This window comes from Capricornis sumatraensis, chromosome 2, assembly GCF_032405125.1.
Source record: "Capricornis sumatraensis isolate serow.1 chromosome 2, serow.2, whole genome shotgun sequence".
Lineage (NCBI taxonomy): Eukaryota > Metazoa > Chordata > Mammalia > Artiodactyla > Bovidae > Capricornis > Capricornis sumatraensis.
This window is the reverse complement of record NC_091070.1, coordinates 146879657-146894501: the sequence shown is the minus strand read 5'-3', so window position 1 is coordinate 146894501 and position 14845 is coordinate 146879657. Positions and strand designations below refer to the sequence as shown.

General features: G+C 34.8%; 1 protein-coding gene across 5 annotated transcripts in view; it reads right to left on the bottom strand.

Annotated features, from left to right (window-relative positions):
- The window catches only part of DPYD (dihydropyrimidine dehydrogenase), a 933909-nt gene that overhangs the window by 529647 nt on the left and 389417 nt on the right, over positions 1-14845 (bottom strand). For all 5 annotated transcript variants that reach the window (XM_068962754.1, XM_068962769.1, XM_068962775.1 and 2 more), the window contains exon 11: positions 8473-8683. In XM_068962754.1, the coding sequence (XP_068818855.1) occupies positions 8473-8683 (211 nt within the window). The remainder of the gene's footprint in view (positions 1-8472; positions 8684-14845) is intronic.

The window sequence follows — 14845 nt, the reverse complement described above, 5'->3', positions numbered from 1 at the left end:
ACTGCTTTGCTAGCATGTGAGATGAGTGGAATTGTGTGGTAGTTTGAGCATTCTTTGGTGTTGTCTTTCTTTGGGATTGAAATGAATATTGACCTTTTCCAGTCCTGAGGCCATTGCTGAGTTTTCCAAATTTGCTGACATATTGAGTGCAGCGCATTCACAGCATCATTTTTTCAGGCTTGAGCTTGAGAAACTCCTACTCAAGCCCTAAAACCCAGACCAAATATCACTTCAGATTACCACATTATGCTACAGTGCGTGTATTATTTACATGCCTGTTTCTCTCATTAGCCCATATGAATCCCCGAAAGGCAAAGACTCCCTTTTACTCATATTTGTATTCTTAGTGCCTGGACAGTCCCTATAACATATTCGGGTATTAAAAAGTTATTCACTGAATGAAAAATAATGAGTGAATAAATAATAGAAATCATAAAATAAAAAGTTTTGGACATAAAAATGAAATATTCAGACCTTCATGCATAATGATGAGAAAGAACATGCATGAAATAAGTAGGATGATAACTTTCTAAAAACATGCTATTTTTTTAATATAGCTTTTAAAAATGACTGCAAAATGACTACTTAATCTAACAATGTGGTGTTGAGCAAGTTGCATAATCTCCCCCTGGCTCTCTCCCTTCCACCCCCATTCCACCTGGAAACTCCTACACATCACTCAGCCTTCAATTTACAACCCACTTCCTCCAGGAAGCTTCTCTGAACCTTCAGACTGTTCTCTCTCCACTTCCCAGGGACTCTAAACTTCTCTCAGCACAATTTATTATGAATGTGAGTCTTGCCTGGTTAAACTGCTCTCCTGGATGCCAAGTTTGCATCTTCCTGTTCTCCACTTTATCCCGAGAACACACTCAGTGTCTGGAACAGCAGGTCATCAGAAACTATTGGCTAAACAGATAAACTTGTGAAATTAGGAGTCTGGAGTATATCTCTTAAGTCCCTTCTAGCAGTCTTCCTGGTGGCTCAATGGTAAAGAATCTGCCTGCAATCTATCTCTGGCTTGAGAAGACCCCCTAGAAAAGGAAAGGGCAACTAACTCCATTATTCTTGCCTGGAAAATCCCATGGACAGAGGAGCTCCGTGGGGTTGCAAAAGAGTCAGACAAGACTTAGACACTAAACAAAAACAGTAAGCCCCTTCCACAACATTTGTGAATGTAAGTAAGGAAAACAACAGTGCTAGTAGCTATATTGTCATGTATGCCTGCTACTTTATTTTTCAATTCCATTTATCCATTCCTGGTCATATTAATCATCAGTGAGGCCCTTCCTCTAACATTTCTGCCATCAGTCAAAAAGTTCTCCTAGCTAGCATTAAAGTACAATATTCCTTAATCTGTAATTTGAAACTATATTATAAACATTTCTGTTTATAAAAATGTATACACTAGGGAAAATCTGATCAATTATGACACTTTCTCAACTTGGTATTTCATTCCATCCCTCTCCTCTTTATTTTTGGTAAGGCAGAAAAGGAATTCTGAAAGTTAAAAGCCATAAAAAGTAGACAGTTTTTCAAAGAAAAGTTTGATGAATTTCTAAGTGCCATCAGTGGCTTCTGAAGGAGCTGTTTTATTGTTTGAAACATGAAACATGCTTGTTAAAAAGGGTGGGTTATTAAAATGCTCTAGTGTTCCCACTTCCATTAGCGAAGTAGCATATAAATAACATTTTAATAAGAAAAAAAGCAAATTAAACATACTGATGCCATGTCTTTTCAAGCACAGATAACTATGACTATTGGGCACTTGACTCATGTACTGCTCAATTTAAAATATTTTTCTAGGTTTTTCCCAACACCTAAAATAATGGAGGGAAATGGGCCCTTTTGAAAAATTCCTGAATATCTGCATTGTCATGGATTCATGCACACTATTTCTTACATACCTAGCCTTTTCAAGCTCTGGCTGAGGCCAGAATAAGGCAAATTAACCTATGGACTGCTGCTTTCTTCAGAGTGACAGCAAGTGAATCAAACTATACTTGAAGCTACTCCTGGCAGAATCTTCTATTTACTTTTCATGAGGTTTTGAAAACACTTTCTGAGGGCCTTCTAATAAGAGGAGCTGGTAAGTCATTTTATAGCCTCCCCACCATCCTGCCAGCCCCTCCCCACAACCTACCTCCTCAAAAAAATAACACTTCCTTATGGAACTAATTGCTATTAATGCTATGAAGGCAGCTGTTTTCTGAGGGGTGCATTAAAGGTTCAGAAAGTGCTGGGCTTTGTATTTCCTTGTTGTCTCTAGTGGATGAGCAGGAAGAAAATGTAGCCTCTGGGTGAAGTACACAAACTCCTTTCCTAGAAGCACTATACACTCATGCTATGCCGGAGAGCTCAGTCACGTCGTCACTTGCAAGCTTGAGCAGGCTGTGCAGCGTTTTCCTGAGTGGGTATTACTGCCGCCATTCATCCTATCTTCTTCTGAAAACAAAGGTTTTTAATCTCAGTTATCTAATTCCATAATTTTCGAGTGCTTAAAGGCTCCAGCTTGGCAACATCAACAGTGCTTCTCTCTTTCCTTTTTCACATAAAAATGAGCAATCATATAAAACAAAAATTTGCCCCAGACTTTACCTTGAATGTTCAAGAGGAGAAAACAAAGATTTTAAACATATCCTCTGCTCTTTAAATATCTGATTTATGGAAAACCCAAAATACAGATTTCTACCTACTAAAATTTGTTGAAAGAAAATTCCTCTCAATGGTATAAAAATCATCAGAATTGATAATAAAACATTTTGAAAACATATGATACAGTTACAAACTGTGTAATTTTTTTCTGCAAAGTAAAAATAATGAAATAAAGAAAACATTTTCTCATTTAAAAATTCATAATTTGTAAGGGCATTTGTTTTACTCACTTACAAAGAAATGTGGACAGAGCCTGCAAGGCCCCAGATGAAGTCCTAATTCTCAATGCTTTTATTCCTAGATAAGATTCATACCATCATAAGGGTGTACTATAACTCAACTATAACTCAATTTAATTATCAAAGTGTGATTTTGTTACACAAGGATAGTAACATCTACAATGTAAGAGATGCTCACTATGTGCTAGACATGTATCTAAGTGCCTTACATATATTATTAATTTATCTATTCTTAAAATAACACCAGAAGGTAGATACTATAATTTTCCTTCTTAAAAGATCAAGACCATGAAGTACAAAGAGACTAAGGGAGCCAGATTTCCAGCTGGGCAGCCAGGCTCCAGAGCCCCTGCTCTAAGCTGCTACACCAGACGGACTCTAATTAGTGTCATATTTATTGGATTATAAAGAATTCAACAATTTATGCCAAAACAAGGGAAAAATCAATAGCAAAGAAAAAACAGAATTACTTTTCTAACATTTATGTTTTCTAAGAAAAATAAACCCCACAGCAGGAAAAATATAACAACTAGGTATAATAAAACTGGAAAAGACTCTGAGGCTGGGAAAGATTGAAGGCAAAAGGAGAAGAGCGTGGCAGAGAATGAAGTGGTTAGATAGCATCACCGACTCAATGGACATGAAACTGAGCAAACTCTAGGAGACAGTGAAGGACAGAGGAGCTGGGCATGCGGCAGCCCATGAGATTGCAAAGAGCTGGACACAACAGAGGCACAAGTGACTGAGCAACAACAAATAAAGTAAAATTTTAACAAGAATCAAGTCAAATCAAACGCACAAATATAATCTACGCACCTATCATGGCTATTATTGGGATTACAATGTACTGTAAAGATACATTCTCTGTCCTTTGGCGGTTTACAATCTAACTCGAAGATAAATTATGACAGGTTCTGAAACATCAAAGCATATGGGTCTTTTCAAAGTAGATATTTCAAAGGAATGAGAGGATGACTTGGTGCAGTGTGTGAAAGAGGCACCAAGGTCATGGCATAGTTGCAAGTGCCTTCCTTCAGTTGTCGAAAAGCAGACAAAATATCATCTATACCTCCTAGGAATGTGCAAACAAGGACATATGTTATCACCTCCCCTGAAAAAATGAAACTGTGAGGTCAGTAAAAATGGTAACAGATTCTCCTTATCAATTCCAAACTAACAGTAGAGATATGTACATTTTTTTCATAACTGGTAGTTTGGTTTAAAGCAGAAAGAAAAGGGAATAAAATAAGGAAAAAAGTATCTTAAACTTGACATTGTCCTAACAAAAAGACGGAAAATTCAACTCCAAACACTGATGTTGGTGTTTAACAGAAGAAAAGACTTCTTACATTATGAAACATATGCTTTTACAATAAATAAATACATGTTTTAAAATTTCCAGTGAAGAGCAATATTTGTGGAATAGAAATGCTAGTTAGAGGTAGCCTGTGCTTAATTTACTGACAGCCTTTAAAATCAGACTTGAATACTAAAATCCAAATTAAATATGATTTGGGATCTTACATTCTTAGAGGAAATGGATGAGAATTTTGAAAAGGTGGAACCACCTTGAGTTTTTCATAGGAAAGATATTAAATAAGGCTAAGAATTTATCATCCAAATCAAATTAGAAATTGGACACCAAACTACCTTTAGAATTTGTAACAGTAGTTAATGAAGGATTCAATTAAATTGTGCTTATAATAAGCACACATAAATTTCATGCACAGGGATGTGGAATATGTAGTCTTTTGTTCTTATTTTCTACTCACTGCTATAATCCAAAAAAAAAAAAAAAGAGAGAGAGAGAAATAAAACAGAATTAAGTAAAATAATGATGATTACTTATAATTGTCATAAGCCTTGGAAAGAATGAAATAATTAGCAACTGTAATCTAAGGATATTATACAAATTTATTTTATAAATTTGACACATTTTTCTTTTCCATAAGCTATTGAGGCAGTTACTATTTTTATGACATGAAATAAATATTAGAGATACATTGGGTGCTTAATACTAAAGCTATTTTACATTCTCCATTGTGAAACACATAAATTAAGGGACTTACAAAATAATGTAGTATATAAGAAAAAATTAGACAAATAATTTCCTTCAAATTTCCCAATTTAGTTTACCTTTACCAACACCTATTATGATTTAATTGAGACACTACAATTTCATTTCACTATTTTCACTTAAAATATTATTGTAATCAGATAATGTGGAGAGAATAAATTATCACTGTACTGTCAAGTTTATTTCATTCCTTTAATTCTTCAGCATATATTTACATAATACATTCACCAAGGACTTTCCAAATTAACCACTATGGAATCCACCCTGTACTAGATACTAGGAGGAACAGTTCAATAGGGAATACTGGAAAGTAAAGCTAGGCACATAGTACATAAAATCATTTGCTGAAGTTCTCAGCCAGTCAGTAGGAGTTTCATCCTCTTGTTATAGGGTAACACTGGTGACTTTAATGAAAAGCAAAATTGGATTTAGATATCTGAATCTGGGATATCATTTTTGAACTTCAGTGAGAAGAGAACTATTGTACCATTTCCAATAATAGCAAACTTGAAAGGCAATCAGTCTTAGGGCAACCTGATGAGGTGATCCTTATTTTGTGCATATCTCTCTAAATGTATTCTAAACTTTATAAAACAAACTTTTTGTTTGAAGGTCTGCCTCCAGCCCCAGTCTGTGAAATTTTTAAGTTCAAGAAATGCCTCATCTTTGTACCCTCCAGAATACATTTCAGTACCTGGCATTCACTAGAAACTCACTAAATGCTTGCTACATGCATGAGCATAAACAGAGGATGAAATATGTTCTGAGAAATGAAGAGTAGAGAAAGAGACTTTAGAGTCATTTTATACAGAAGTGCAATAGTGCTTATTGTAAGTCTGGCGACCACTTGCCACATAGAAGTTGTCTGTTAAATATTCTTAAAAGGAATTAATGTATGTATGGATAAATGAATGAATGAGTTCACTGAAGAAATAAATATATTAAGAAAAGAGAAAATGGGCAAAGTCTGAACTTTTTAGAGGAAGAAAACAATCAGTGACAGTGGAAAAGGAACAGTTAAAAGAAAAAGCAAAAAAAAAAAAATGGAGTGTCATAAACAATAATAATATGTTACAGTTTCAATTCCAAAGCACTTTCACATTACTTCATTTTAATTCTGATAACCATCCTGAGAGGTAGAAAGAGTTTGTATTATTATCCATGTTTTGTTACAGAGGAAGAAGCTGAGGCTCAGAAAGGTTAAGTGATGTGGAAGAGTTTTTCAAACAGAAAGAAATATTTGACACTGTCAAATGCAGAAAATAGAATAAGGAGTGAAAAGATTACACTGAGTTTTGTGTGCAGTTCACTGGAGTTTGTGCAAAGAGAGCTTGCAAAGGAGCGAAGAAGAAGGGTAGAAAAGCAGATTGATGATTTAAGAAAGATGTTATACATATTGAAATATATCATACCACATATGCAATAATCACAAAAATATCACACATAAATCACATCACAGGAGTAGTGAGATAGGACAAGATTCAGGGCAGAAGAGACATGAACAGCTTCTCTTCTTACCCAAACTGACTTCCTACAGTTTGATTTTCACTATATCTGATAATATGTGCACATGAAAGTTTTCTTTGAAATTATTGTTTCAAGATTTTAAATACCACTTGGGTAAGATCTTCTTGATCATCTTTTCACAAATGATGTTTCTCTCTACCATTTTTTAAATGTTTTCCATTCAAAAAACAATATTAAATATATTTAGAAAGCAGTAGAGATGTGAATGCTATTTAATATTGCAGCTCTTCCGGCTCCCCTCTAACTGGAAAATAGCTCTCATTAATGTCAACATTGAAGGTCCTCGTAAAGCAAGTAGTTCTATTTGAGGAAAATTTTCTCAAGCAGTTTGTTTTTCAAGTCAGGAGGAGGGGAAAAAAAGGGGAAAGGGAAGGTCTAATCATTTTTCCTTGATTTCTCTAATGTATATGGGGTGAAACATATAAAGCACTGGAAGAAACATACACAAGTAAATTTTGGAACAAAATTCACAAATAAATTTTTAAATGATTTAGTCAAATAAACACAAGTAAATCAGATTTTCTTTTCTTCTACTCAACATTTTAAAAACTAAGTTAAATCTTTCACTCTTTACACACATACCAACATAAGCTTTGGGAAGCTGTATTCTGCGATTTCCTGAGTCACATCTACTTAAGTTTGCTAGGGAAAAGATATATTTTTCTTAATATTTGAGTTGTCAGTAATGGAACATAAATGTAAGTGGTAAGATAAATTGTTTTTTGATAGACAAAAATCAACAGAATTGCAAGTTAAGTGATTCAAATTTTTACTCAGTTTTCAGTCACATACAGAGCAGTAAGAACATTATGATCTTTTTTTAGATAACAGAATACAGTTTATATGTTGCTCTCTTTTTCCTTCCTGAACTCATCAATGAGTAACAAAGCACACTGTGACTCTGTCTGCATGTCACATAAATGTCTAGATGAAAAGTGACAAATTCAGGCCATCATCCAACTATTTGAAAACATTTATCTTGATGACATTAAACATCTGGATGTTTCCAAATACCAAGATGTTTGATGTCCTGCAGATAAAATATCCTGATGAGTGGTTAAACATTTTACTTATCTACTGAATAAAAATGCACATTTGCAAGCATTATCTTTTTCTGTTTCAGACACAAAATGTAATTTTAGCATGGATATAGTAGGAAGCTATAAGAATCATCAGGTTTAGAAATTTTACTTACTGTTTTTCCTAATGAATCTTGAAATTAGAGAAACATCTTTATTTTATTTTTTAGTTAATAAAATAGATGCCATTTTGACGGTGTGCAGTAAAAAGTAAAAGATTTGCAAAATGAAGGGTACAGAGGAACCTAAGCCTTTACGTAAAGTTGCCCACAAAAACAGTGTGCGAGGAAAACAGCGCAAACTAGTCTTAGTTGATTGACTTCTTATTCAGTTGGAATGTTATATATTTCTTCATCTCATATCTTGTTCAAAGCATTTTGTTCTTAGCATGTCCATTTATGCCACTTAGATGAAATGACAGAAGTTCAGACTTCCTAATTTGACAGTTTTGCTGTTTCTAGTGATAATTTGGTATGCGAATAATAGTAAACATGAATTCCATTTTTGACTATTCATTAGATCTTACTTTGCTTGAATCACTGAAGATTGGCTATTACAAGTTCTCTGTCACAATTTCTTACTCAGGTCTAATTGAAGAAAAAGCTGATTTTTATAGAGGAAACAAGGCAAACATTGTTACAAAGCAGGATATGTATTTTGACTATAAGCTTAAAAGAAAGATTAATGTTGTTTTCAATTCCCAGTACTTTAAAAAAATTCTGTATAAGTATTAAATACCATTTTTTAAGTCCTACAAATCAAGATTTCTTGCATTCCATACTAGAAGAAGGAAAAGAATGTTCAAGTGAAAAACAATTCCCTGAAAGCTGGAAACCATTATGGCAGTAAAATAACAGACAATTGCATAACACATTTCAGCTCCCAAGCACTCTACCTTTAGGATCACTCAGAACGGAGCCAAAGGCACTGATGACCACATCGGCTTTCAGACAGACTATCTGATCTTCATCTTCATTCCATTTTCCAGTTTCATCTTGCTCTGTCCGAATAAATTGCATGGCAACAATTCTCCCACCTTTTACTATAACCTTCCGTGGAGACAAGAAAGGCAAAAATTCACATTTTTCTTCTCTAGCAAGCTCCATCTAAAATGAAACAGAACAGAGAAAAACTTGAAAATGTGTCCTGATTTAATATTGATTTTTAATTCAATTATTCATGCTAAAGCTTATAATGTTTAAATCAACATGAAGTTTTTTCTTTCACCAGAGCTGAGATTCAGTTATCAGCTGTTCATATTTTGTAAATCACTGACACAGGAAGTCTTGGATTGAAGCTGTCATGTGGAATTTTATAGATCATGGTGAGCGCGCGTGCATGCTAAGTCGCTGCAGTCATGTCTGACTCTGTGCTACGCTATGGACTTTTGCTCTCCAGGTTCCTCTGTCCATGAGATTCTCTGGGCAAGAATAATGGAGTAAGTTGCCATGCCCTCCTCCAGGAGATCTTCCAGACCCAGAGATTGAACCTGTGTCTCTTGTTTCCTGGACTGGCTGGTGAGTTCTTTACCACTAGCGCCACCTGGGAAGTCCAGATCATGACATCACATGCTGTTTCTGAAGTTTTAGGTAGTACATGCCCTATGGCCGGCAGCGTGTGAGGTTTCTCGCTATAATAGCGTGGTCTCCTTATGTTTTTATTTCTGTAGGTTAAGATCTCTTTTTAATCATTCCTTTTATGAAAATAAATTCTGATTATTACCAGGCTGCATATATCTAAACTAGAAAAAAGTCCATAAAGTGGGTGCGCAAGTCTCTGGAAGTAACTGATTAGAGTGGTAGGAAAGAGAAAAGATTAGAGAAATTCTGTAGAACCAAGAAACAAGTAATATTTATTTTTACTTTTGGAAAAAAAAATGAAGATTTCAAGAAAGAGAAACACACATGTTCCTCTTGACAAATTCCCAGTTATTCCACGTATCTGACATAATTTATTCTGCCATAAAATTGGACACCCTAGTTTTTGTTTTCATGCCCATAATGGGATGTCTATTAATATAGAATATTAAAGATTTATTTATTCACTTCTTTTCCCACTGACTGTTTTGGGGGCCAGGCCTTTGCTAATGTGATCCTAACCAGTATGTCGTCTAGTCTTTTCAGGAAATGTAAAAACATCCCACAGAAGAGGTTGTGAGTGTGTCTAGTCTCATTCTTTCCCTACCCGATGGAAGAAAGGTAGATTCTCAGTTGACAAGTGAGGTTGAGAAAGTTGAATGTGTAAGGCTTCTAACCAGGAATTATCTGGTCTACAGCAAAATGAAAACACTGAGACAGAAAGTAGCTTGCTCACTGTTACGATGAAGCCATGGACCCATCTCTCAGCACTCCATCCACAAGTGGTGGTTCCATCTTTGCAGTACATCAGAATCACCTTAGAGGACCTGATAAAACCCTGCACAGGCTCACCCCCAGTTCTGTAGGACTGAATGAGGCCTGAGAATTTGCATTTCTAACAAATTGCTAGGTGATGCTTTGCTGCTGTTCCATAAGTGACACTTTGTGAACCACGTCATTTTAGACTATTGATCTATGCCATGAATTGTCAGTGAGATTAGTATCACCCATAAGGGAGTGAAATTTTTTTTCCTCAGAGAAGAAAAATTCTTACATAAGAGCATAGAGTCGCGGCATATTAACAGATATACAGAATATTTATGGTATGAAAATTACAATGTCATAAAAATCTAAAAATATATAAAGCAACTCCCTCAAGGGATGATGATTTTTTTTGCATTTGAAAAACACATTATTATATACTGGAATGAAGTTATTTCAGTCTATGTCTTAATTAAGATATTTTTTGAAAACTGGTTTTGAAGTCTTGAAAACAGCTCCATAAACTATTGTCACACAATAGTTTTCCTTTTCATTATAAAATTAAGAGATTAACAATAGCAAAAACAATAAATAAGTGGGTATTGTGGGTGGTAAATATACAAGCCAGGGCTCTCAAACTGCTCATGGTTTAGAAGGGAGAGAGAAGTAAGTGGAATGAAATCAGTTTGAAACCTACTTCCACTGCTTATTTGGGATAGTTGCTGAATCGCTTTGACCTTACATATAAAAAGGGGATAACAATACCTAGCTACATTAATTGGTATGTGGTGTTGCTTAAGGCAATTCAGAAATGTAAAATACCTGAAGCAAACTTAACTTGTAGAAGGTGAAATAAATGCAATTTATTTGAAGTTGTCTTTTTCTGAATTCACTTTTCCTCCAAATCATTCTTCAACCTATTCAGTAACACTTAGCAGTAAGATTATGGCTCCAACATAAAGGTAACTCAACAGCAAAGGTAAGGGAAAAAAAAAAAAAAAGGAAAAGCCAAAAAAACTTATACTCCTCTTTAACTTTCTACAAAACAAAAATGTGTGATGTCTGGAAAGCAAAATATTCCTTAAATACTTGAAATTACAAAATAAACTAGTCCCATATAATGCTACGCTTTCTGTATCACTTTAGTCACCTTTGCACAAGGGAGTGTCTTATAGCTCACCAATATAAACCAGTTTATTGTGTTTCAAAAAATGTCAAGTGATGCTAATTTTAATGATAATGGCTAACTTGACTGGAGAACAGTGCCAAATCTTTATGGTTTGAGTAAGTCAGTACATGATGTGTATTTATAATAGCACTCTTTTCTGTGGAGGGCAAAAATAAAATCCTGAACTAAGGCTCCACATATTGGGAGCAGGTCTCAGACTCGTTTAGGGTGTGTTTCACTCCTTTCTACTGTTCTCTATGAATACTTAAATAGTATAAATTATTATATGTAGATAATCTTATATACTTTTCACCAAATTTGGCATATAACTTATTGAACACTGCAAACAAATCAAAACTTTTAAGAATTTACAATAAGATTAAGGTTGAATAAGATTTAGTGGTACTCTTGCATGGCTTTTGAGTAAAACTTATAGTCTTAAAACGATGTAGAATTATGAACAAGAAGAAACTGTATTTTAATATGTCTTCAACTCACATAATAACTTTTCAAATGCAAAGGGTTTATAACTTGTATTCAAATATTCAGTATTTGTGCCAGCTATCTGACTGTGCACAGAAGTCAGAAGGTATACACACTGGCCACCAAACAGACTATTCCAAAATTCTGCTTTTGAAACTTACAGTGTTATTTAGTCTCTCAAACATTTAAGATTTGAGCAGCAAACATAAATCTCACTCTGTCCTGCTATTTTGATATTCAGTTCAGTCGCTCAGTCGTGTCTGTCTGTGACCCCCATGAACCGCAGCATGCCAGGCCTCCTTGTCCATCACCAACTCCTGGAGTCCACCCAAACCCATGTCCATTGAGTCGGTGATGCCATCCAACCATCTCATCCTCTGTCGTCCCCTTCTCCTCCTGCCCTCAATCTTTCCCAGCATCAGGATCTTTTCCAATGAGTCTGCTCTTTGTATCAGGTGGCCAAAGTATTGGAGTTTCACCTTCAGCATCAGTCCTTCCAATGAACACCTAGGACTGATCTCCTTTAGGATGGACTGGTTGGATCCCCTTGCAGTCCAAGGGACTCTCAAGAGTCTTCTCCAACACCACCAGTTCAAAAGCATCAATTCATCTGTGCTCAGCTTTCTTTATAGTCCAACTTTCACATTACATGACTACTGGAAAAACCATAGCCTTGACTAGACAGACCTATTAGATACCTAGATTTTCCATTTTACATAAAAGAGAATAACTTTTAAAGAAAAGATAGAAAGACATGACTTGAACATATATAATTATTTGGAAAGTATTGATATTATATTGAAAAAAGAACTGAGATAATAAGGTTTACTGTAGTCAATAGGGAAATATTAGGAAAATGAGAAATTCAAAGTAAGTGAAGCCATATGTTAAGTGAAATATCCTATGACTTATTTGTGGAAAACAAAGGAATTTACTTCCATTACTATGAAATCTATCTGAAAATACAAAAGTAATAATAATAAATACTTATATTTATTTTTAAGTTCTTATGACATAATTCATTTTTTAAGTGCTTAACCCATAATTCATTTTAATTTTCACAAAGGAGATATAACATCTATATATTAGTTGCTTATTTTAAGTATTTAGCTTCAAAATTTTCTCTCTGTTGCAGCTCAAAAAGCCAAAAACACAGTGGGTACCATCATGATTTACAGATTCATCACACAGCCTCAGTGATTCTCCTGCTTGCTGTCCTCACAAACAAACAATTGTGGGAAAAAATATTATTTCCTTCCTACAGAAGAGAAACTGATGCTCAGAGAAACCAAAGGAATATTAAGAAATGACAAAGTTTATCTAAAAATTATGCTATGGCTAAATCAAAGGCCTGTGGTATTCAATTTTATTCAAAGACAGAAATTCTAGTATATTTGAAAGAACGAGACTTTGTATAGCTACAGTTGTTGAATTTCAAAACAAGGCTAATTGGAACAGGAAAGAAAGGATCTAGACAAAGGCAAATTAAAGGTAAGGGTTTGGTTGGATAAAGGCTGTCCCCAGTGGAAAGAGGAAATCCAAGCTTCCTGGTCTAAGTAAGTTTAGAGGTGTAATCACAAAATACAGGAACCAGGTGATGGACTTATGAACTCAATGTTGTAGATTAGTTAATGGAGACTCCTTGAATACAAAGGAAGGGTAAGTTTAGAACAAAGAAGTACTACTTCATAAAGCAAACAGTAGAGACATAGAACACACTATCTAAAGATATAAAGATAGAAAAATAAAATAGAATTTAAATGTATTTATTTGTTAGACAATAAACTGGTACAAAGAGAATATCTTTCTTAACTTTCTATCTCCAATATCCAGCTGTGACATTTGAATATTTAAGAAATGATGAGTATAAGAAAATGAACATTTGGACAGATGCCTGGCAAATCAGGATATATTCTAGCCAATATGCCACATGAAAGGTTATCAGGTGGATTTCAGCCCTATCAGTATCTAATAAAATGGCTGGCACACAGTTGACACTGAATAACATTTTGTTTACCACAATGAATGACTAATATGAAAACCCCGAAGATATTCAAGCTAGCCAAATTACAACTGACTAGCAGTAAATGGAGTCGACAATTACCAAACATTCATCTTAAAGCAAGGAACACTTAACATTTAGAAGACATGCTACCTGACCAGAGCATCCTATACTGTGAGTTTGAAATTAAAAAGCAAATGGTACTCCTTGTCAGTTGTCAGTTTCAGTGCCATATGTTTAGGATAGACCAGAGTGACCAATGGTCCAACTTCATGAAGCAGGTCTTAACATTTTGTTGTTCAAATGAATCAGGCTCCTGTGCTAATAACTGGTTCAAAGATGTCAGTGTTAGTGCCTTTTAATACCCAATGTTTGCTTATGATCACTGTGTGTGTGCTCCATCACTCAGTCATGTCTGACTCTTCACAACCCCATGGACTGTAGCCACGAGGCTCCTCATCAATGGAATTTTTCAGGCAAGCATACTGGAATGGGTTGCCATTTCCTTCTCTAGGGGATCTTCCTGACCCAGGGATCGAAGCTGTATCTCCTGCATCTCTTGCATTGCAGGTGGATTCTTTATCACTGAGCCATCAGGGAAGCCCCAATGATCATTAATAATCAACAATTCAGTGAGTTGAGTATATGGACATTTCTGTTCATGACACACATATTTATTTATTTACTTGTTTGATAAGCCTATTCTCATGAGGAACAACTGGTACACCAAGCAAATATACACATGTCTCTTGTCTTTTTCCCCACCAATAAATATTCGAGGGAATTAGATACAAAACATACATAAGTTTCCATTTCTGAAGTTCAACAAATCACTACTTTCTTTTCATACTGTCTGAGGGAAAAAAAAAACAACACTTCTTGGCTTTGATTTTTACCTCCATATTCGGGGAAAATATGTGGTTGATGCAGAGTGAAATAAAAATAGAGTGCTATAGCATGCAATAAAGATCATCATTTTAATGATTAACTTTATGTAATGTGATGATTTGGTCTGATTAATATTACAGGCATCATACTGTGGAAATTATGAAACAACATAATTTACTATAATTAAAAGCATGATGTCAACTCATTTTTAGATTGCATATAGACAAAGTAAGCATAGGTTATAAACCATAATGAGCAGAACTCAAAACCAGCATACATTAAATTCTAATTGCCAAAGTTGGAGAAATTATGTGAAGAAACAATATTCTTTGTAAAGGTTATCCTCTAACAGCTAGATGTTCAACAAGTGATCAGTTCTATCAATATA